Genomic DNA, 23243 nt, shown 5'->3' with positions numbered 1-23243 from the left:
GAGATCAGCTGTGGACAGAATGGCCGAGGTCAACCTTTGTTAGGCATTTCGAAGTCATTCGTCCCAGGCCACGTCAGAAAGAAAAGTGGCGCAAGCTCTGTGGCTTGATGGTGTCCTCATTGTAAGTAAGGTTGGCCTGCTCGAGGGGCTCAAGGGCAGTACAAGACACAGGAGGTCTCCCTTTATGCTTCCTATCAACGTATCTCGTTGAAATCATGCGCTAGCAGTGCCTTCAGGCAATGTGATATAGGTATGTACTCCAGCTCGCTCTAGAGAGCAAATGTCCCTTATATGACCTGGCGCATATACTGTAGAATCGCAACTTTTTAGCTGTACGTCAACAAAACCATCAATTACGATAAGCAATGGGTCAGTACGATAGCAGTTGGTTAGGACATCCTTGGAACGAGCCTTCAGCAACGAAGGACGAATCGGTCCAGTCTCCGCCTATCTCGCAAGGTGGGCCAGTCCCCTCTCAAACTTCTGGGCCTAACCTCACCGATCAACAAGGCAGACCCCCGACAACCCAAAGCTCAGGCGACTCCGGAATTCACGATGGGGTTGACACGGATTTGCGACAAGCTGAAGCCAGACGTAGACACCTGAACATCATGAGGCATGGCTCTGTGAACCATCAAAGAGTCAGCAATCTCTCTATTTGGGCCTTCGTTCTTCCAAGACCAGGCCACAATCACGTTTGTCTTGTGGCCCGGTACGACTCATGGCCTTATGTTTCGCTGCCCCTTCCCAATGCGGCTTTTGACGTGATCTGCGATGTTGAAGCGAACAATTCTCTCGATCTGTGTTCCGCGGTCAGAGCGTCGAATTTGGACGAGGATTCAAAAGCTGGAACTCTGATCCTGATCAGCAATTGTCTGAACAGATAATAGTGACATAGTCATTTTCACCTTTTCTTTACCTTGTGACGGGAGGTTGCTCTCCCACACCCTATTTGTTTCGATCGTAGCTATACACCCCTATCCCTTACAAACAGCTACTTCTGTTATGACTAAGCCAGCTCGTCCAAACGATAAAGATCTTGATATGCAACCGAAATCATACTCCATCAGCCTTGGCGCTGGACGCATCTGCCTTTCAAAACGTCCTCGTGCCCTAGCCGAACGAAAGCCTTTGCTACCTTTGGAACGTCTCCCTGGCAACGAGAACAAAACGACATAGAACGCTGCGACTAGGTGTGAACACGAGCATTGCGTGATTTTCGCGTACGGAGTTGATCGGCCCCAGGATACAAGGGATATCCTTTGTTCGTCCTTGAACCAGTGTTGACCTATAAGAACAGAGGTCATGATGGGCAGTACGAATTCAGCTTTATCCGTCATTCCATTGATCAGTATCATTGAGTATGCCGATATACCATAGTATTAGCATGCCATACTTGCGCACCCCTTCATCGCACGACGCTGGTCCATTGTAAGATCGTGAGACTCTTCAGCACCGACTGAACCGATGGAGTCAACGACCATTTCGGACATGTCGATCCCCGTCCACACATCCAGTGGCTACCAGAATTCATTTTCTCAGTAACAACTGTCTGGGGAAGGTATCCGAGCGGGAGTCGGCGGTGATGCAATAGTCACCTGTCACGCTCTCGCGTTTCAGCACGTCGCCGGGAGCTGTCCACTCTGCTTCCGCGAACGCCACCTTGACGGAAGTCAGTGTTCAGAATTTGAGTTCATGCGGGAGATCGGCCGCGAGGTCTTCGGCCCCATACCAATCCAATCTCTGCTGGAGTCGTTCTCCTTCAGATATCTCGCTTCATTCCGTCGTCCTTCGAAGGAAGAGCTTATCATCTTCCGTGTTGCTTTGAGGAGAATGGTCGTTCGAATTCACCTCGACGGCTATGCAGCCGTTCCAACCTCATTGCTCGTCTTGCCGGCCGCCCATCTCGGAACCTTCCCACGATACTGATCAGGAGATCTACATGTTATGTTGATCGTAGTGGGTATGCGTGCCAATATCAGGTCTTTGTGTCTAGGAGTCGAGACCGTATACGACATGTTGGAAAGTTTGCAGTATGAATTCGATTGTTACTCGAGCTGGTAGACAGATGGCTATGGGCGTGGTTTGCGATCTGTTTGTGGTACGCATGATTTGATGTGGTAGTGTACCAGAGGTCTCCTAGATAATTGTATTATGATTTCGCCAGCGGGGCACAGAATGGAAGTACTGGTGCATGTCAATTGCATCTGTTCGTTGAATGCCTTGCCCAACATAAACGCGAGCAACATGAAAACACCGGTCGCTTCTGCGTTGTACGGCATCCTTTTGTTTCTGTGTCATTCTATTTAATATCACATAACAAGGGGTTCACCACCGTAAGCACTGTATGCAATGGGCCGGCGCTGCTTCAAGCCACTCCCGCATGACGTATACGACCTGTCCAGCAAGTAGCGTCGTAGTGTCGCTCGATGGACCTCGTGCCAGCTACATCAACCTCGTACTAAGCTACGAGGCAGATACAGCCCCGCTGTCTTTCCCGAGTACGTATATACTGATATTGTACATCATGGCGCCATTCTTGCCCGAGGCAAGCTAATTTCGGGTCGGAGATGGCAATGGTGACATGGCATACACCATTCGGCCGATGATTTCGATCGGTGTCCTAAATTGCAGCCGTAATTGCACAATCGAAAGGCAGGACGCAGCGGTTTACCTTTGTTGCGATCATATTATTCCGTGTACATATATAGCAATCAAGCCGTGTTGTCCTGTCTTGGCTGCTTTCGAAAAGAGAATAGTTTAAAGGCAACGGATTTGCTCAGCCGATCTCATCCCAAGCATGCCGTCAACCGAATCGTCCCTCACCAATGGAAGTTTTAACCAGAGCACTAGGGTTGCGACTTCACTATCCGCGACAGACTCTGCCTATAGCACATACATCAATATTCTTCCGACCCAGAGTCTCGACAACTTCACCCTCGCCGAGGCTTCGAGCCAAGCAGCAGACGATGGAGGCTTCTGTCCGCTTTGTAGTGAACAACGGCATGACAATGGCAGGGTCTGCGACGGTAGACAGACCTTCAAAGCGATAATAGGGGTCATGTTCGGTTTGGGTAGTTCTGCCACTCTGACTCCGGCAGTTCGCAACTTCATCTCCTCCCATGTCACCTTGATCAACCCGGTTTCCCGGCCGCCAAACTTCCAGGTCTGGTTACTGATGATGCCGTTGATTGCTCTGCGCAGACTTTGCCAACAAGCTCATCTACACCTTCTGCTTGTCGTGCAAATAAGGCGAAGCAGGACCTCATATGTAGGTTGGGGATTCAGAACGGTTCAGGGTATGAAGGATGCGGTCAACCCCGGGGGACTCGGCGGCGTATTGTCGGAAACAGAACGAAACAGCGTTGTTCAAATCCTAGCCACGTTACCGACTTCTGATTACCGGCTCGAAACAGGCTCGTAGGACGGTTACGGAAACTTTTGCGTCAGCCTGAGTTCGATTGTATCGCTAGATCTTTATGCGAGGCTGATGCACATCCAGATGCTGGATATCAATATCGACTTCGTCCTTGACCGTGTTTCGTCAGTCACCTGTGATAATACTGGAATTCTTCCCCCGGTGTCTTTGAATGAACCATTTATGCGAGGCAGTCCCGTTTTCCTTTGTTCACTTTTCTGATCGTGCATCCTCAATTCTAACAGCTGATCCTTCAAAAAATGTTGACAGCAAGATACATGCATGCAGTGCCTGTCGGGGCAGGCGTGAATCGGGGTCATGTACGATGTCGAAACTGTTGACCTGGCCAAGACGCTTCGAGGCGAGAGCACTGCCAACCGAAAGACCGCTGCATGTCAAATCGATCAATACAAAGCTCTAAAAGAGATACAACAAGTCATAATTGCGTGCATACTGTAGTCTTGGAAGCACAGGTCCCACAATCTACAACGCTTGAAGGGGCCTAGCAGTCTTGATTTCGAAAGCCGTCTGCAAAATCGTGTATTGGGCCAGCATCAACACCTGCCTGAATGCGCCCATTCCGCCTTCCTGGAAAGCCTCCTTCATGAGTCGCTTGGCATAATCGATGTCGACGAAACCTAACGCCTCGAGCTTTTCCTCGGTGACGTGTTTCAGGATCAGCGCGTGGACCGCTCCACCCGTCGGGTAGTTGGCGGGTGCCGAGTAGGGATGTTTAGTCCGTTCGTATAGTTCGTCCGAGATGAAGGGACGGCTTGCCTCTCGCAAGACACGTTTCTCCTTGACCATGCCCTTCGCATCGATGGTAATCTTGGCCGAGGGTGGCAGGTGATTGACGTAGTCGGTAACTACTGGATCGAGGAAAGGCGGACGGCCCTCGAGCGAGTGTCCCATCTCGGACCGGTCACCCAGAGACGACAGGACGATCCCGTCCATCGGTCGCAGCGACATATACAGCGCCGAGTGTAGCGGATGCCAGGAGTCTCGAATCTTGGATCTGATCACGCCATCGAGCTGATCAACGAGGGTCAGAATCGGGTTGCCCCGACCGTATCCCTCGGTCCACCCGGCAAAGACCTTCATGTCGCTGACCCCGTTCGACTGGATCTGGGGGTACTCGAGGTGGTTGATCGAGCGCAAAACGTTCGACTTGCCAGGGAACTCGACCGGGTTGCGAACAAAGGCGTTCCGACCGGGTTCGTCCTGAGCCATATCGCGGACTCGAGTCAGGTGTCGCTCTCTGACTTGATCGTCTATGGCCATCTGCGGCGCGGTTTTGTCGGCTTCGGCGAGGTAGTCGGCCAAGAACAGCGAGTAACCGCTGCGCACGCCAGAAAGAGATCAAGATCAGTCAGGAAACTACTTTGATCTCTCACAAAGTCGCGAAACACCTACGCAAAATGCTCGTCGGCACCCTCGCCAGTCAAGACGACCGGGTAACCCTGTCCACTGACGAACCGGGACAACATGTACTTGCCCACAAAATTCAGATCGTTCGCTGGCTGCTCGATAGCCCAGACGGCCTGCTCGAAATTGTCCACCAACATCTGTTCACTAGCGTGCATCGGCTTGAAGTCGACCCCGAGAAAATCCGCAGTCCGTTTGGCGATGGCCACTTCGTTGTGGGCTCCCGCATCGAACTCGATGGTGAAACATTTCAATTTGCGGGAATCCTGACTACCGGCGGTCAGACCATTCTTGAGGAGATGAGTGACGATCCCGGCGACGACGCTCGAGTCGATCCCACCCGAGAGGTAAACTCCGATGGGCACGTCGGCTCGCAGACGGCAAGCGACCGAGTCGATCAACCTCGATCGGACGCCTTCGACCATCTCTTCGAACGTCCTGTTATCGGGCACGTTCTTATCCGGGTAAGAAGGTTCCCAATAAGGCTTCGACTCGATCGTGCCGTCCAATCCGATGACAAGCATGTGACCGGGCCTCAATCTGTTTACCCCGCGCAAGATCGTGCGGGTGTCATACAACCACCCACAGTCCCTCAGACACTTGACGTCCCACTCGGGAACTAAACCTAAGCCGAGAAAAGACTTCATCTCGGCCCCGATCAAGATCCTGCCTTCGGGTGTGACGGTCCAGAACAGAGGCTTGATACCGTATCGGTCCCTCGCAGCGATAACAACTCGTTTGGCGCTGTCATAGACGATCAGACTGAATTCGCCGCGAAGGTGTTGGAGGAAGTCTTGGCCGTATTCCATGTACAGGTAGAGGACGAGTTCGGAATCGGAATGCGAGTGGAAAGTGAACCCACGCGATTCCAGGGTGGCTTTGAGCTCTTCGTACCTGCATGTCGTCGCAGATGTTGAGCTTCTTTTGAAGTTCTATCCGAGCAAATCAGGACTCACATGTAGATCTCTCCATTGACGACGATATGTACATTATCATCATCCGAATGCATCGGCTGCCTGCCTGCAACCGACAAGTCCCGGATCGATAACCTGTTCCGTCGCGAATGAACAGTACCGTTAAATTGCGATCAGCATCCAGCGTCCCCCATTCCACCTGCTTCCCCTAACACCTCGCAAAAACCTGAAGTGACTCACCTGACATGCCCCAGAGCGACCCTACAATCCTCCCCGATCCAAACTCCTTTTCCATCGGGTCCTCGATGCGCTATCGTCTCGAGGCTCTGCAAGAGCTCGTTCTCGAGCCGGATCCTGTAAGGCGAGCTAGGTTCGGTAGCGGCGGTAATCGATGGAGTCGCAGTTTCTGACTGCGCGGAATCTGACGAGGGCGGGTCAGAAGGGGAAGCTGATGGAGATGAAGGGGCAGATAAGACGGCGGTGGAAGCTGCGGCCGGGTCTTTGCCCTCCTGGGCGGCCTGTTCAGCCCGAGCCGTATCTACCCAGACAGACTGTTCGCCCGGATCTCGTGCTCCTGCATTCCCAGTCCCGTTTCCGTTTCCTTCCTCATTAACCTTGCCATTCCCTTCCCCGTTCCCAGTCACTACACCTTCACCAGCCCCATCGGCTTTGATTCTGGCGCTGCGATGCTCGTCCAGTCTCGATCTGGATCTGGAGATCGACCTCGGCCTCTGGATCTCGGTATAAGGCGGCTCAGAGCCAGGAGTCCTCGGTCGAGCGTCTTTGTACCTGAAGGATGCGGCATATAGGTTTAGGTGAGTCGAGGAGGAAGAAGTCGATGAAAAGGTCGTGGGAGTGGTCGGGTGGAGTAGGTCGGTGTCGTTGCCTACGGTGTGGTTCGGCTCGGCGATAGGAGTAGAAGCCGAGGTGGGCTGAGGACCTGGCCGTTGAGAAGAGCTTGTGACGGCGTCAGGCTCGGGAGTCTTACCAAGGTCGGAATCGACGAGGTCCGCTCCATAAGGAGTAATGATTGCGCAGATCCCACACATGATCGATGCTAATCAAGGTGATTCGTCTGATCGATAGTGAGGTTAAGAGTCGTGGTTACTGATTATCGAATTTAAGCGTCCGAAAGCCGGGGAATATCGTCGTCCTATGATCAGAAGTTGTATTTAAAGTCAAGAGGTCGAAAGGTGAGATGGCCATCCCACTATAAAGCTGGAGGATGTTTGGCAATAGGTCTGATAGGTAATGGGTGGCGACAAAGATGAGTGAATGGACGTGAAACTTCCGGGGAAATTGAACGGTCGACTGTTTGGTGTGACCCCTTGATATATTGATATAGCTATCGAGACGCCAGCGGCTGGGTTGGACTCGTGAAACGGCGACGCTTGAGCGGATCGGGGTTGTAAAAGAAGAAGAGGGGTTGTGTGATCGTCGGTGGATCGAGAAGGTCGAGGTGATCGATGATCATCGTTTGTGCTTATCTGAGATGGGAGCAGATAAGGGTCGACCTGGCGATCTGGCGAGTTGATGACGAATAGCTAATGGCACGTGCAGATCCACAGCCTCCCTCGAATCGGGGAGGGGTTATATCGGGACATGTCGAGGAAGTACCGGCCTAGGTAGCTGCTATAACTGCTACGCTGTGCCACAACTATACTCTCGCAACCTTGCGGAGTGGTCGATTCATCTGAAACACGAATTTCGAGAGAAATAGGCAAATGAGCATCCAGCTTGTAGCTGCATACGGCTTCGGTGATCGGTGATCTCCGTGAACACCCGGAGACTGTCGAGGAGATACTATAAGTACTATAGACTCAACCCAACGATTATTCCTCTCACAGCGCTGCCAGGCTCCGAGCCCATGACCAAGAGCATGTAGCATGCATGTATGTTGTGTAGTTTCAAGCCTGCGAAAATGAAACCGGTTGCATGATACAGAAGATCAAGGATCGATGTCGCGGTAGGCAGTTGCGCAGTTGTGAAGGTCACGTGATTCTGAATTGACCACGTCAGCACGCTTCAGCCACTCTCGGCCTAGACCCTATCATATCGCTCACAACTACTTCTTTCATATACCTACCTCCTACCATCCTACTCGAGTTCTCCTCTCTCCGGACGACTTTCACACCAACCTAATGTCCAACTCGAACGACGCTTACAACCCGTTAAGCTACTTTGAGAACACGACCGGACTCCTCGTCACCTTCATCTCGATCGTCGTCGGGTGTTATTTCTTCGTCTATCTACCTAAACAGTACGAAATCAAGGAGAAGGATCATCGAAGGATGGGAGAGCAACAGGAAGGCAACTCGATCCAGGGGTTGAAGAATGCCGCGGTTGGGGCTGGGGTGGAGAAGGTACGCTCTCGCTGTCGCAAGACATGAGTGCATCGCCTGCGGCATATTCATCCTGTTTTTGCATTTCGTTCTCGCGAGTAGACCGCCTCCATCATGTCACCCCCTTCCGCCTCTCTCGCCGCACCCAAATCTGACCCCATTTCCATCGCCACCCTCTCTCAACACGACGGATCGGATCCAAACAAGCCCATTTACTTGGCCATAAAGGGAACCGTCTTTGACGTAACGGCCAAGAAAGAGATGTACGGACCCGGAGGTAGTTACAACATCTTTGCTGGAAAGGATGGGAGCGTCGGACTCGGTATGTCTCGTCTACGTTGTTTCTTCTTCCCCTTGTTACGCAGTAGTATGTGGTGATGTCTCTTACTGACCCAGCGTTATTCGGGTTGCACAGGCAAATCATCCTTGAAGCCCGAAGACGCGATCCCGGATTACAAGACGCTCGAACCGGCCGAGATGAAGGTCTTGGATCAGTGGTACGATTTCTTCTCAAAGGTAAGCTTGCCGTTGGACGGATTTCGAGGGAGAGTGGTGGGTGAGGAAGCTGATCGGAGGGTTTGATTTGGCTTTGGGGTGGATTAGAGGTACAATGTTGTCGGCAAGGTCTCGCAGTGATCAGCGTGCCTTGCAAGCAGAAGACCGACGAGCCAGAGGGAACAAGGAGAACAATCGCTGAAGTCGTCCTTCCCATAATCTGTTCAGGGGACGTGAGATTCGATACAGACAATACGATGAAATATCATATTCGATTTTGGAGCTGTGGATACCGAAGCGATCGGTCGATCACGGGTAATGGTTGAGGAAACGTGATGGATCTCAAAACCACAATTGTCTAGTCGATACTAGCGCTATGGCTTCCGGGAAGACGTGCTGTAATAGGCGGATGTCGGTGTAGCTAACGCGACCGATCCGAGCCTAAATCAGACGTCAGCGATTGTCACTACCGGATCGCTGAGAACATAAAGACCAGGCGTACCTGGTGTGGCGGGGAAATCCTTAAAAAAAGGTTTTGAAATCGATTTGTTCGGCAGTACACTCCCACTTCACTTTCACCCCCATACCAGAGACGCGAGGGTATGCCTTGACTAGACAATGCCAGGCCTTGAAGCCCAATACTTCGACCGAGCGCCACTCCCAATCGGCAGGATCGTTGAGTCTGAGATGACGGATCACATACTGGCAAAGCCAAGCGTCCCTGGCTCGAAAGGCGTATACGAGGCAGTCGTAGTTGGAGTCGGATTGGTTGCTGTCATGTAGCGCCCTGATTATAGCAAGTGAGAGGGCATTGTGCACGGTACCAGTAACGTCGTATTTATCGGCCAGAGCGACAAAATCGACGACGATGCCATGCGATACCGGATTTAATTTCGTGGTGTCGGTAGGGCTGTCGTAAGCGGTTTGCATGAAGTCCAGAATCGCCTCCATGACGTGGCGTTTCTCCGGTAAATTGATGACCCCGTCGGTAGCAAACTCCATACTGTCTCTCAGCACGGAGCTACGACATGCTAACAGTGAGGATCAGCTACCGTTGATCAAACTCATCGTAGATTCGACCTGCCTGACCTTAACTTGAGGACTTCGATCGGATATTCTCGGCCACAATTCTTGTCGCCGTCATTGTCATTGTTGAACTTGACTTTGATCATGACCATCGTCACCTGCCGGTTCTTTTGCCTAGTATGCACGCGATATGCAAGATACCCGTTGAAGATTTGTCAGTATTCGCAGCTTACAGACTGTTGACTAGTAGCTCGATGAGGAAGACTGACTCGGCTCTAACGGTTGCCAGTCTGTCCCGAATTCAGAACGAGATAGTACTCGGTCGCTGAAGCTAGACACGAGATCCAGTGATCGTGCCGATGCTCAGTCCAATACTTATATGTTGCTTCCCACGACATTGTGTTATGACTCACAAGGGATGATACTGTCAGCAGTAGCAAGCGTTCAATACCAAGTACGCTGTACAAACTCGAGACGGTGTGCACGGTAATGAGATTACTTTTTTGGCCGGATGAACAATTATTAAAGTACCCTACGTCTCTATATATCACGAGCGACGGACGCTAGGTCCTCGAGAGAATGGTATCACCTTTTCCAAAGGGTCCTTTGAGGTGGATCTAGGTGGATCGATCGGATGATCCTTCTAGAACGCCATCAGAATCACGGACGGTTGGAAATTGATCATCATGTCATCGTGGTCATCACCCCATCTCTCATCGGTCGCTTCGGCGCATCGGCTTGCCACGCAATATTATCCAGATTACAGTGGAACCTGGAATGGTAATAGTACTAGTATTACGTACCGAGAAATCGAGCCAGTGCTTATCCTAGTAGAGTCGCTACGTCAAGCGAGACCCGACATCATTCACGCGCGCTTACCCCAATGTGCGTTGTGGATTTCAGGGCCTGATCAAATTATCAGCATTCCAACTCACAATGCTATAATGCTTGATAGCATTCCCTTCCGGAATTTAATCGAGGGGTCGTCTGAAATCTGCAATTCTGCAATCAATATGTTCGTTGCATTTCGTTCCGATCGGATCGAGAATGGGGTGATGAGCCATTTGCCACATCGAAAATCACGCGAATCTCGCTGCAAGCGACCCACTTTCGCTTAGCAACAAACAAAAGCGAAAAAGTCGTTGATTTGGCTTCCCGAGAAGCAAGATATCGTTACATTTCCCTAGTGTAGCAGAAATCCCTTGCGTATGTAAAGAGGTATGGGCACTTGAAGAAGGCAATCCCGACGCTAAAATCACGCACTGAAGACACTTCCTGCAGCACGAAGCCTTAACGTCTTGATTCGTCGAAGCGCAAACAGGAATCTTCAAGATGAGTAGCAAACGGTCCGGCGGCATAAAAAGAAAAGGTAAGCGGCGGTAACAGTCAGCGACAGAAAGCATGACTGATCATGAAGCGCAGCGTACGAAGAACCGGATGTAGACAGTGTGACCCCCGTTAAGCCGGATCTCTCGTAAGGGAATAGAACCATGTCCACAAATAGACAGAGTCTGACAACGAATCCCCAATACCACCTGAAGCGTACTTCGGAGACCGATTTCGATCGCGTTGTTTCAACCTCAGATCTGCGCATGGCCACCTTCCCTCCCCTCTGGCATCGATGAGATGGTCAAGGTCTCTTTCGGACCCGAGAGTCACGCATTCGAATATCCGATAGATGTGCTACGACTAAGGTGAGCCATCTGGCTTCAATGGTTATGAGACCACGCCTTGGATGCTCATTGTTGTCGTGATTGCATAGCTCGGTTTTGAGTGATGCTCTGAATCTTCTCCAGCCTCACAAGACGATGACCATGAACATCGACGAAGACCCTCAGATCGCAATCATACTCTTCGAAATCCTGTGGAGCGTCATCAGGCCTCAAGAACAGACAGCCAACCTCATGCTTGCATCTCAAGCTTCCGACCTGGTCAAGCTCGCGGATAAATACAACGTGTCCGGCCCCGTCCATACCGCATACACCCTGCTGATCATGCAGGCGGAAGATAGAGGATATTTGAAGACTATTCAATCGGCGGCCTTGGCATACGCCGCCAATTCGAGGGACCCATGGCTCTGTCATTACGTAGCATCGCGTTTGCAGATGGGCGATCCTGCGAACTGGCAAAGATGTACGATCGATCAATTGGGGTTCGAATTTTGGTATTCGCTCGTGCAGGCGTATCCCAGGGCTACGTATTCGACCAAGGACCAGGAATCTCTGTGGGCCAAGGCGGCTGGGGAGGTTCCGTGGAAGAAGCTTCTGCAGAAGTGATCGTTGTCGCGAACGGAGTATGTACGGCAGGTTTGCAACCTGTATCGAAGGCCTTCATCCGAGATCGCTAATCTGGTTGTACTGACAGTTTATGGGCTAAGTATTCTGCCTTTACGAGCTTTTGAGGACTGTATACGCAAAAGCGATCGACCGGAAATGTGTCAGCACCGCGATTTGGAAGGTGGAACATCGCTTGAGTTCCGATATTACAAGTATGCGATTACATTACCTGGTGGCGTATGTCACAAGTTATGAGACCGATGATATACGATCTGTGGTCAATATAGAAATATGCTCTCGGTACGAATTTAAGCTCGGATAGACCTGAATCCTGTTTCACGCTCGGTCCATAATCAAGCCTAACAGCATCGTTCACGTCGTCATGGATCTGATATTGCAGTCAGGGCTTATACAGTATGCACACTCCCTCATGTGCCTTTCGATGGCTGATAAACGTTTCGACCGCTCAGTGGCGTCTTGTTCCCTCTTCACTCCACGCGACCCGACGTATCCAGTAAGAATTAGCGCATTCTGTTTGTGTTTATATTACTGGCTGTCCGACCCTGTGACACCGAACAACAATCGAAAGGAAGGTTGACCATTCGATTAGCGCGCCCAGCCTAAACTCTGACGGTCCACATCGGTTGATTCGTCGTGTATCTCTTCCCCGATCATGGATCAGAGACGAGAAGCTAGTCTTGTTGTCGCGCATTCTGCTAATACGACTTTGACGGAACAGGGGACACATGATTACTTTTCGAAAGCGTCACTCATGCTGCTTCGTAAATCGCCCGAAGGGGTAGACAGACTACACAACGATCCTGGATTTTGCCCGGTCAGATCGGACGATCGAAAGAGATGAGGACATAAGATCTTCGGGCTATCGGCAGATCATCGGTTGAAGGAGGCTATCCATGATCCACCCCGAAGACAATCACACCCAAAGGAGGCTGATCAAACAGGATGACAATCTGTTGTCGCAAGGTTTTCTACTGAGATATCGTCTTCCTCTCGTCCGCCACAATATAAAGGCTCGACACGCAGAGAGACGATTCTGGATCATCTCGAGATCTTGGTCTGAACCGAAACCGCTGCGCAGGTCAACAACGATGTACCCTTGGATTCACTCTGTTCTCCAATCTAATGCCGTCAATGCTACTCTTGTGCCTTCGACCGGCGGTATGAAACGTCACTCAGCGCAAACTTATGGCCTCGACATCCAGGTAATATGTGGAAGCTCAAAAATTTACATTGGTGCAGGCAAAAAAGCCACTATCGAAACTGCCGACCCGGTCGCTGATCGCGCCGTTTGGACGTAAGCGTTGTGAGACATGTCAGGCTGAAAGGCAGAAAACTCAACGCCGACTGTAACTCAACAGTAAAGAACCCGGCCGCAGGTGAGCGAAAGTCGTCGACAAGGGCGAGATGGCTAGCATCAGCTTCGATGACAAGCTTGCCCCGGTCAGCTATCCCAAAGAGGTCCTCCGAATCAGGTTAGTCAGATATCTCACCGCATAGCGTTCCTCGAGAACTTACACATGGGCGATATCTGTTCGAAATGCAGCTCGGTCTTCAGGAACGCGATGGACTTGACTTCTCCGGCCCTCACGCCTCAGGACGAATCGGGGTCAAAGAGTCTGAAGCTGCCTGACGCGCGGCGTGATATGATTGCGGTTCTCAATCTCATGTGGGGATCCATCCGTCCGTCCGGTTGTATGCCCTCACTGGTGCCTGCGGAGCATGCGGTGAACATCGTACAGATCGCCGACAAATACGACGTCTCGGCGGTCGTGCACAATGTCTACACGAGTCTCATCCTTCGAGTTGGTCTCAATGATCCGGCGGCACAATTCAACTCACTGGTCTACGCCATCAAATACGGTGACCCTTGGCTTTGCACCCATATTCTCTCTGCGTCAAACATGGAAGATCCCGTATATTGGACCCGCTCCCAGGTTGAGTTGATTGGATACGAAATCTACTTCGTTCTTTTTAAGGCTTTTCCCCGCCCGCTCGCCGCAAAAGGTGCCGAGAGGGATTGGAAGGCGGCTTCGGCCCGAGTGAAGTGGTCGATCTGCGCGAGGTAGTATCGCAGCGTTAGTTCTTAAGGCCTGGTCGTTGTTTTTTTGTGACTACAAAGCTGAAAATATGTTACCTTGGAAGGCTCTCGCGATATCGTGAGATGTACAATTGGACAAAAGGAGTTAAAGGCTCAGCAAACCTCTCACATAGCTCAACCCCGTGACTCAGAAGGCACATAGAGCGTGGAATGCAGAAGAACAGGTAGTGAGACAATGCAAGGATATAGGTAGCGTGAGCAGAGTTATACAAAGCGCGAGAATGCAGAGGAATAGTTAGCGTGTAATCATAGGCGGGATAGACAGTGTGGATGATACGATAGGAAGTTCCAATTCATCTTCTCGTAATGAAATTGTTCCTCTGATAGAATTTGAGTTTCACGCCGAGGTTGTCGAGTGATCGAGATAAATTCCCTTCTACTGCTTCCCGACCAGAAGCAGAGCAAGGTATTCGTGTAGAGGTCAACTCAACCTTCTTCACCATGGCTGCTCTGCAAGTGAAGCTGAATGCGGACGGCTGTACCTCGAAAATCCGCGCCACATTGTGTTCCAAATCCCAGGACTTCAGAGCTGAACAAGTCATCCGATGATCCGTCACTCGGGAGTTACTCATGAATATGCGCAAATTTAGAAGCGATATACTTGCCAGGTTGATAAATGGTGGAGACAAAAACTCAGTAACAATTGAGTGCCTGTATTTCTGTAAGTTCAACGACAATCTTCAAACAGACTGTTTCTCCGTTTTTCATGACAAGAACGCCTCGCGCCTAGAGACTTTTCCCGTCACAACCTTTTAGCGCGTAATCCGTGACGAGATCGGTTGAATCACCCAGATCAGATCGACGATGGCTGGGTGAACCAAGTCGTCGAGAGTATGATACCATTATTTGCATACCTCGATGATCCGTCAGAACTCGACGTACACATCGTCTCCGAATAGCAAGCGTGAGCAAGCGTGTGAAAATCAGCAGAATGGACTTGGACGACAACGCGAAAGGCTTGCTGGGAGATGATAGGACTCCGGTCAGAGCAGGTCAATCATGGTACTCCGCCCTGCCGTCAATATCGATAGGCTTACTTGGTTTATCCTTACTCGTTAGACGCGGAGCCCGGCGAGACCGTCGAAGTGATTCTGTCGGACGGTACTCGCAGATCTATATCGAAAGAAGCTCTATATCTCAGGTACGCAGTCTCGAGCGGTGCCTTTCTTCATCCGCATATGTGAGATATTGAAGTCATCGATATTAGTCCCGTCATTCGCAACGCTTTAGCGTTCTCAAGTACATCCCCTGGGACAACCGAGTCGATTCCTCTGGACGAAGATCCCGTCCCGATGGGACACCTACTGGATCTCGTGGCCGCTCTTTGGTCACCATGGAATGAGAGCGTTTTCGAGCTGTTCCCGCCGAGTGAACATGCAGATGCCGTATACAAACTAGCGGACAAGTACGACATCGTGGGACCCGTATGTTACACCGCTGCGTTCAAAATTCATCAACGTATGCATGGCTCGGACGAGCTGCACTTTGACTGCTTAAAATGGGCCGTGACCACCGGGGACCTCCGTCTAGCAAAGTATGTGTTGAATCATGCGGAAATGTTCAATCCCATCGATTGGGATCGCAAGCAAATAGAGATCCTGGGATGGGCGAGGTGGTACACTCTCATGATGTCTTATCGCGAGGCCATCCGTCTTCGCACCACTTCCCCTTGGACAGTCGTCGCAAAGTCCATGAGTTGGGAATCTTTTTTCGAAAAGTAACTTGCACATCAGGGTATGTCTGGGACTGGGCAGCTGTTCTCTATCAAGAAGCTGAATATCATCTGTCTAATCTGTCTAATCAGGCGTGGCAAACTCTCAGCGAAGGATCGCACGGATCGATGAGAGGCGTGCTGCAGTGCCAATGGTAGAGAAATGCCTTAATCGATACCAAGCCTTATATAAAGTATCATGGTTACAGTACTGCATTTATCTTGCCATTCAAGTTTTGCTTGCCTATCTCTAGTGGTTCAGCCATTCGTCAGATATGGCCAGGGTCGACCGTCGATGTGTTTTGGGCTGACCTGAGACTGCTAGCGGGCGTCAACGTTATTGTTACTTGAAACACGAGTACGACCCTTCTCACGGCGAACTGCACTAGCAGCGTAGCGTCACGAAGATCACGAAAGCGGCGATGAATCTCATGCCTTCATAGATAATAGCGAGATAGTCAACAAAGCAAACCATTCGAGTCCTCCGTTGTCGATGCACCCTCGCGGCTAATCGAACAAAAGGTTGAAGGGAGGGTGCTTACTGCGGTCGCGGGATCTAATTAATGATGGCGACGAGCGATTCGCCATGAGACAATTTCGGAAGGTTCCATCAGCGATCAGCGAGAACAACAGGCATCGCGGCGTCGACAGCTCTACCTACGATCATATAAAGGAATTCTAAGCGTCATCAGGCTAGAAGATCGCTGACTTCTAGCTTCTGGCTTTATCATCGTTGTCATCTTGCCATCCTGAACACTATCTTCGTATCGAAACGCGCAGCCATCCGACTGGATAATTAGCAAACCTCAAGATCAGCTGGACTCACTCATGACAGCGACCCAAGCTATGTTCTCGCGTCAGTAGTCCCGGGCTCTTTGCCCTTTCTCGATTGCTGAAGGCATTGCGCTACAATAGTACCCGGATCGACTGATGGCATTGAAGTGGCATTTACGGATGGGGCAAGATGGAAAGTATCACAGCAGGTGCTCAGCCAAAGGTGAGTGAAAAATTAATCAGACAAACTCATTCGTCTCGTTGATGTTAGTCTGGCTATACGATTACTCCCCAGCTCTGTATTGCGGGATGCCTTTGACATCGCCAGGACCTCAGATTCACCCCAGACCGAAAAATCAAGGCCTTTGCTGTTTACAGAGTATCCCGTCGCCATGCGTAGCCTGTTGAGCCTCATGAAAGCCTTCAAAAACCCTTGGACCATCTATCGGATTCCCAGTGGAGCTGATGCACGTCGCGTCTGGGAGTTGGCAGATAAATACGACGTCGTCGATCTTATACGCCACACCTGCTTATTCGTGATCCAAAAAGATGAGCAGTACGAATATAAAGATCGACAATTCGACTACTTCGTCTGGGCTGTTATGAGCAAGGACGTGCATTTGCTGGGATACGTCTTGCAACGTTGGCCGATGAGTGACCCTGTCGACTGGACTCGCGCGCAGATCGACATCATCGGTTGGGAGTTGTGGCATTGCCTTATCAAGTCCTATCCTCGAGCGCAACCAGATGTAAACCGGGGCCACTGGAACACAGTGATGAGAACCAATAAGGTGATAGATCTAATCCGAACAGGAGCGGTACGTCCAAATTTGCTGACATGAATCGCCGCGCACTACCTGACGACACACGAGCTTTGTTTCAGCTTATTAGCAAAGAGCCATAGGACCTGCTGAGCGCTCCACATCGCTTTCGATACGCACGCTCGATACAATGAGAATAACATGTCAGTAGAATGGGCCGCGATATTGGGAAGACATTGGCTACTGGCGCATTAGAGCGTCGAGCAGTGTGGTTATTTACTATTACGAGATTCTGCAGAATGTTTTAACCGACCAGAACGGTCGCATACGTCCATTGATCTATTGTCATATTGTCATCATCATTCTGAAAGCTGCCCAAATCCCGCTTTGTTGCAGTCGTATTTGGTCTTCAGCGATAAGGCGAAGCGGGAATTGACGGCGCCTTTTCTTAGGAGGGTCATTCAACCATCTGTTGTCAACTTTGGTTGGAGCGAGACAGATTGCGCGACAAGCGATCGTCGACGATCGAGTCAGCATCTTGAGCATTCTGGTATCAACACCCCAGCCGGAAAAGGGATTCAACGTGTCCGCCATGGCTATTGAAGAGATGGTCTTGCTAGAGTTCGAAGACGAGAAGGACGATGTACAGTTCCCGAAGTCCATTCTCATGCTAAGGTCAGTCCAAGTTGTCGTGCTGGGTCTAAAGCTCGATTTCATAAGGCCGCTTCCTGTATCTAGCTCGGTATTCCGGGACTCTTGGCTGGTTTGCCTTCCGCCACCAACGATCTTTCCAGCCAAGATGTTCTAAATTTCTCGGACAATCGCTATTCTATGCTAGGATTGCTGGGTATGATACGCCATGTGATCGACCAGCTCAGTCAACCAAAGGTGCTTCTCGACAACTATTGGTTATCCAACCTTCATGATATGGCGAAGAGATACGCATTCGCTCCGATGTTGCACAACATCGTCGTGCTCTCGTACTTGAAGAGTGATCCGGCGGATCTCAACTATTTGGTCTACGCCGTGCGCGTGAAAGACCCCTGGCTGTGCAAACACTTCGTCACCCATCACTATCTTGGCGACCCCGCTGAGTGGGAGACGGACAGCATAGAAGCTATGGGGGTTCGTGTATTCCTGCCACTCCTTCATATTTATCGGAAGAACCGGGAAGTGTTTGAAGATGAAGAGGATGAGAATCGTACCTACGCCTTCGAAGTGATGGAAACGATCGACTGGCACGAACTCCTTGCAATCGAGCCGGAGAAACCCAGGTAAGCACAGCTAGCTTCGGATCGGATCTCCTGGCTAAGCAATCTCGTCGTCCTCGTCAGGACTTCAAACGGAACCGCCATCAAACCCGACCCTTGATTTAGCAGGTGGAAAGTTGAGACTGTAGTTGCGCGATATCGGATGGGATATAATTTGACTGAACGTCTACAGCATGTGTCCACATCGAGCGCCAAGTAGCTTATGTATGCTGATGTCATGACGTTGATGATAAGAAACGCAGATGACATTCTTAACATACAAAGGGAGATACAAGGCTCCTCACCAACGTCATCTAGTATTGCTTGAGGTCAAGATCGACGAAACCATAGCGCTTAGAAAGCCGTCCGTTCCTCGGGAGAACGCCACGGCTGGACAATTCTTGGACGAGCACACCTATTCGGACGAGACCCATAGAAGACAACGGACACCAGGAGATATCATTAAATCGGTCGATGCCTGTGCATGTAAATGCTTTGATACAACTACTGTGTTGAGCCGTCATTCATCTACCATGGATTGTTGAGCGCCCAGTCATCTTTAGGCTTGCGATCGGGGTAAGTCGACCAGTCTGAAGTCGCAACGCCCTTGCTCTCTCTTCCGAAACCACCTATGTCGCCTCCTTCGTCGTCTTCGTCATCGACAGGGCCGCCAAAGTGAGAGAGTTCATCCAGATCTTTGCTGAAAATGTTGGTTGCGGACTGCAAGACATGTGAGGGGAAACCACGCGCGGCCCTTGTAGATGTCGGTTGTGATGTGGCTGAGATGGGCGCGGCTGGTGTTGCCCACTCGTTCGAATAATCGGGCGTGTTCGCGATGGATGCGGGTGGAGAGAAATCTGCATTGTGATCGAATGTGGTTGCCGTAGACAAAGGCGGCGACGTTCTCGCCGGAACAGGAGAGGCGGAGCGGTAGTCGTTGCGTGTAGTACTAACCGCCTCGTATTCGAGCGGAGGAGCGGACTCCGCTCTCTCGAGCGGGGCACGGTCTTGTAGTCTTCGAACGCTGTCTGGTACGACGTTGGAAGGTTGAGAAAGCTTCACTTCCTTCGGGTCCACGTTCTTGCCCAGCACGTCCGAAATCTTTTTGAAGTCGAAACCAGCGGTCGCTGGCAGATCGCCAGTGGAACTTGTCGTCGAGGAAGGCATCGTGGTCGGGTTGGTCGGCACGGTCAGTCGAGCCTGAGGTGTCGCGACCGGTGGCGTAGCGATGCCTCCCTTTCCGATATCACCATCATCCTCGGCATCATCATACTCGGCTGCCTGGCTTACAGCACCAGTGGGGGCGAATGATGGAGGAGGGTTGACTTTGGGCGTAGATTGGCCTGACGTCGAGCCCTGCTTGCGAGGGAAAATGCCCCACAGCTTCGACTTTGCCTTCTGTTGCTCTTCTTCTTGCTCGTTAACGATCGTTCTCTTCTGGATACTGAGATCTAGCTCAGGATCCTGTTAAAGTAATATCAGTACAGAGACACCAACCCGCTGAAAGCACCGTTCCGACTCACATCAGGCTCGTCGAACCAATCCGCCGTAATCGGCAGACCGACAAATTCAAGCAGGGCCGGCATGCACGGTCGATAACTCATGTGTCCAGCAATCCGGTCCGTGACGTCAATGTTTTCGAGTCCAGGAACGTTTTCTATGGCCCTCAGTCCAGCAACGGTACTGAGTCCACCGCTTGTCGCTCGAAACAGGTAGCCCAGTACCCAATCGTTGGTGGCGTATGCGTTCACAAATCGTCCCGACACCACGCTACGGGCGTTCATCCAGGTCGCTTTAGGCGCGGTCACGGTGGCCCCGAAAAGGTAAACGTCCTGTACAATACCGAACGCCTTCTGTTTTGCCAACTCGTCCAGCGCATAAAAGATGACACGTGCTCCCAAGCTGAAGCCGATGAGCGAGATAGGACGAACGCCCGCATGCCGCTGTATCAAGACGTCCGCTAGAACGAGACCTGCAGCATACGCCCTGTCCAGTGCGTTCGACCACGGATTATCAATGAGATAACCCAGCTTTGTGAGGACTGGTGAGAATGACATCAGTATCGGTGAGGTCAGAGACTATGTACGATCGGCGGCACATACCGATTGGGAGCGAGAGACCGCTCATAAGCCCTCCCATCATCATTGTTGTTCCCAGCACGGACGTGCCGACTGAACTCAGCACTTCGCTTGTCAAGATTTTCAAAGCGTTTCCCAATTCGTTCATCATTTCAGGCTCCCAGTGAACTGAAAACACGTCGCCGACGATCGAATCGAGCGTAGAAAAGGGCAAGGTAACGTCATCTACCGCACTAGCCATGTAGCTGTGATCGTCAAATTTCGCACTTCTGTCAACGTATGCGTCATACGAGAAGCTGTGATGTTCAGGCTTACCCAGGTACGGTAATGAAGCAATTGACTCGCTTATTATTATGGATGGGTCGGAACTCGAAAGTCCGTACGCTTCTCGTCCTGCGCAGCATTCCCTTGCCTGCAATAGCACCTCCACTCAAGATACCTCCACTGGTGATGACAGCAGCGCCTCCCGCACCTCCCAGAAAGGCCCCCGTTCCCGAGATACCGATACCAGCAAATGCCGCCCCGAGTCCAGCTCCAATGACCGGTGCCAACAGCCCAGCCGAGAGACCGATGACCAAACCTCCTCCCAGTGTGGCAAGACCCATCATCGCGATTCGCCTCCGCTTTGATTGTTTGGCTCTGCCATCGATGATCTGCCCATGCTTCTGACTTTCAATGCCTTCTTGGATCTCCAAAGCATCCGTGACTCGCTTCTCGAATCGCGTAACGTCTAGCCATGTCAGGCCTAATTTCGCTGCAACCCTTTCCAAAAACACCCTCGACCGTGCGTCGTATACAGAGTCACCGATCAGTTGCAGGAACATGTCACAAAGCTGATAAAAGTTGACAGATCAGCTTCATTGGGTCTTCTCGGTCACGCTCATTATGTTACTCACCACAGTCCACCTGATGTCAAGCGTAACGTTTTCATCCGTTTTCGATAAGGCGGTGGAGACTCCGGGCAAAGCCTCGCTCTGTTTAGGTCCCTCCTCCCTGATACCTCGTTCAACAACTTCTGCAGCGTTAGTGGGTTTCGAGGCGCTGACTGCTGGTGTGGACTGTGTCCTGTCCTCGGGTATCGCTACGCTTTCCCCTGGGATCCGCGCAGATGGTGGTTCGTCCGGTTTGTTGTTACCCAAAACAAGATCTTCTAGCGTATTTGCGATATCGCCCTCCTCAATCTCAGGGTAGTTAGGCTCCACTTTGCTTGCTGTCGGTTTGTCAACCTTTTCTGATGGTACTGATGGGCTCCCTATATCCCCCTCGTCGAGGTCGCTATCATCGCCGAATGGGTTGACGCTCTTACTAGACTTTTTCCTACTAGGCTTGGGCGCCTCGTAAGGCGGTGGCGGGGCCTCTGCCCTATCTTCTAGCTGTCCGAAAGGGTCCGACCCAAACAACTCCGCTCGAAGACTTGAAGCCTTCGGAGGATCCTGCGAAGTGGCAGCTTTCTCCACGCCTTTCGATACTCGTGCTTCCTCTTCCTCCTGCTCCTCTTCGCTCTCTTCCTGCTCTTCGTGTATTACCTTTGCTGCCGCGGGATCATATTCGGGATTCTTGACGGTATGTGTGGTCATCAGTGCCGGGACAAGGTCCGCAGCCAGCACTCCATGTTCTGCTAGTGATTCGATCATCCGTTGCTCTGCCCGGTGTTTCATATCAGCTGACATTGCCATAAAACAGCGTGCGAAACAGTCACTCACCGTCCGCGTTCAGGTTCATGTGCTGATATAGCCTGGCCATAATCTTGAGCATCCAAAGTCTCCCACTCCCGACTACTCCTGTCTCTTCGTCTTTTCCTTTCTTCGCTGGCGGCCATCCTCTGCCCATATCGAGAATCATCTCCCTAGCGACTAGAGCAGAAAGACCGACATAGGCGATCCTCTGACCTTCGGTCAACATCTCCTTGGTGGCCTGCATCTGACTGAGCGGCGTCATCGCCTTGTCATCATCAAACAGGTATTTTGTCCTCATATGCACTTCTTCCGATTCTTCGTCTTCGAACAGCCGTAACCGGGTATAATCGGATTCGTCCTGGTCGGCCTTGTCCTTCCAGGTGTGCTCGGTCGTTACATCTGGTGCCAGCTCGAGCGCGGCGCCAGCAGCGTTTCCTCCTCCTTCCTTGTCGTCATTTTCGTCTATCCGTACAGGAGGTAGGTACTTCCTCTTCCTCGGATCATCTTCACTGTCGAATCCGGCAGGAGCGTTGCCTGTCGAACGGATGACCGGCATGTCTGTGAACGGCAGTGGAAGAGACTTAATATCAAGCTGTACATCAAGCCGTTAATCCTACAGATGTCTCGCTTACCTTGCCATCCTTCGTCATCATCCTCTATATCAAAGACCTCATCTCTCCTGGGCACGATCGGTGTCGACACCGACCGCTTAGGTGCCGGTATCATGGTCGTCTGAGAGGATGGCAGCTGGCGTGTCTCAAAGCCCGGTCGTCTATGCCTGATCTTCAAGATTGACGGCAATGACAATCAGACCTTGCGTAAGGGCACTCTATCTCATCGGAAATATCGTAACTAGCGGGAAAACTCTGTATAGAGATTCCGAAGTGCTTCGATTGGTAGACTTGAGAGAGATATGGTCAACAAGGTGAAGCTCAAGATCTCTAACCTGGTCACCGACCGAGGACACGCGGATGCAAA

The 23243-nt window shown here is 51.3% G+C and overlaps 7 protein-coding genes across 7 annotated transcripts; 4 read left to right on the top strand and 3 right to left on the bottom strand.

Moving 5' to 3' along the window:
• Positions 1–2800: 2800 nt before the first annotated feature.
• HD553DRAFT_321967 (uncharacterized protein) lies at positions 2801–3534 on the top strand (the record flags this gene model as incomplete). The annotated part of the gene is made up of 2 exons (XM_046181261.1): positions 2801–3384; positions 3417–3534. The coding sequence occupies 2 exons, from the start codon at positions 2801–2803 to the stop codon at positions 3532–3534; spliced, it is 702 nt and encodes a 233-aa protein (XP_046039139.1).
• A 367-nt stretch (positions 3535–3901) lies between these two features.
• Positions 3902–6806, bottom strand: HD553DRAFT_339300 (uncharacterized protein; the record flags this gene model as incomplete). The annotated part of the gene is made up of 4 exons (XM_046182428.1): positions 3902–4757; positions 4832–5737; positions 5800–5892; positions 5998–6806. The coding sequence occupies 4 exons, from the start codon at positions 6804–6806 to the stop codon at positions 3902–3904; spliced, it is 2664 nt and encodes an 887-aa protein (XP_046039138.1).
• A 1407-nt stretch (positions 6807–8213) lies between these two features.
• HD553DRAFT_268285 (cytochrome b5) lies at positions 8214–8735 on the top strand (the record flags this gene model as incomplete). Its single annotated transcript, XM_046177571.1, has 3 exons — positions 8214–8421; positions 8515–8615; positions 8703–8735. The coding sequence occupies 3 exons, from the start codon at positions 8214–8216 to the stop codon at positions 8733–8735; spliced, it is 342 nt and encodes a 113-aa protein (XP_046039137.1).
• Positions 8736–8899: 164 nt separating this feature from the next.
• Positions 8900–9772, bottom strand: HD553DRAFT_365001 (uncharacterized protein; the record flags this gene model as incomplete). The annotated part of the gene is made up of 2 exons (XM_046184063.1): positions 8900–9615; positions 9684–9772. The coding sequence occupies 2 exons, from the start codon at positions 9770–9772 to the stop codon at positions 9117–9119; spliced, it is 588 nt and encodes a 195-aa protein (XP_046039136.1). The 3' UTR covers positions 8900–9116.
• Positions 9773–10842: 1070 nt separating this feature from the next.
• HD553DRAFT_333687 (uncharacterized protein) lies at positions 10843–12249 on the top strand (the record flags this gene model as incomplete). Its single annotated transcript, XM_046182113.1, has 7 exons — positions 10843–10989; positions 11043–11094; positions 11162–11314; positions 11383–11753; positions 11801–11913; positions 12062–12133; positions 12184–12249. Exons 1-7 carry the CDS (start codon positions 10953–10955, stop codon positions 12247–12249), a joined length of 864 nt encoding a protein of 287 aa, XP_046039135.1. The 5' UTR covers positions 10843–10952.
• Positions 12250–14902: 2653 nt separating this feature from the next.
• Positions 14903–15953, top strand: HD553DRAFT_154999 (uncharacterized protein). Its single transcript, XM_046176777.1, has 4 exons — positions 14903–15007; positions 15075–15156; positions 15223–15749; positions 15820–15953. The coding sequence occupies exons 1-3, from the start codon at positions 14947–14949 to the stop codon at positions 15734–15736; spliced, it is 657 nt and encodes a 218-aa protein (XP_046039134.1). The 5' UTR covers positions 14903–14946; the 3' UTR covers positions 15737–15749; positions 15820–15953.
• A 3005-nt stretch (positions 15954–18958) lies between these two features.
• On the bottom strand, positions 18959–23142 carry HD553DRAFT_347889 (putative integral membrane protein). Its single transcript, XM_046183333.1, has 7 exons — positions 22898–23142; positions 22293–22823; positions 21486–22231; positions 20905–21422; positions 20614–20834; positions 20035–20552; positions 18959–19975 (listed from the first exon to the last, which is right to left on the bottom strand). The coding sequence occupies exons 1-7, from the start codon at positions 22989–22991 to the stop codon at positions 19040–19042; spliced, it is 3564 nt and encodes a 1187-aa protein (XP_046039133.1). The 5' UTR covers positions 22992–23142; the 3' UTR covers positions 18959–19039.
• Positions 23143–23243: the final 101 nt, after the last annotated feature.

This window comes from Filobasidium floriforme (genome assembly GCF_021052385.1).
Source record: "Filobasidium floriforme strain CBS 6241 chromosome Unknown HD553scaffold_3, whole genome shotgun sequence".
Taxonomy (NCBI): domain Eukaryota; kingdom Fungi; phylum Basidiomycota; class Tremellomycetes; order Filobasidiales; family Filobasidiaceae; genus Filobasidium; species Filobasidium floriforme.
This window is presented reverse-complemented; position numbering and strand designations above follow the sequence as displayed.

Bases quoted from the DNA above. Each gene is read 5' to 3' on its own strand.
- HD553DRAFT_347889 (XM_046183333.1), bottom strand. From the start codon at position 22,991: ATGATACCGGCACCTAAGCGGTCGGTGTCGACACCGATCGTGCCCAGG. The intron at 22,824-22,897 runs GTAAGCGAGACA...TGCCGTTCACAG, and splicing joins TGATGACGAAGGATGGCAAG to ACATGCCGGTCATCCGTTCG. The intron at 19,976-20,034 runs GTGAGTCGGAAC...TTACTTTAACAG, and splicing joins ATTGGTTCGACGAGCCTGAT to GATCCTGAGCTAGATCTCAG.
- HD553DRAFT_154999 (XM_046176777.1), top strand. From the start codon at position 14,947: ATGGACTTGGACGACAACGCGAAAGGCTTGCTGGGAGATGATAGGACT. The intron at 15,008-15,074 runs GTCAATCATGGT...CTTACTCGTTAG, and splicing joins TAGGACTCCGGTCAGAGCAG to ACGCGGAGCCCGGCGAGACC. The intron at 15,157-15,222 runs GTACGCAGTCTC...CATCGATATTAG, and splicing joins AAAGAAGCTCTATATCTCAG to TCCCGTCATTCGCAACGCTT.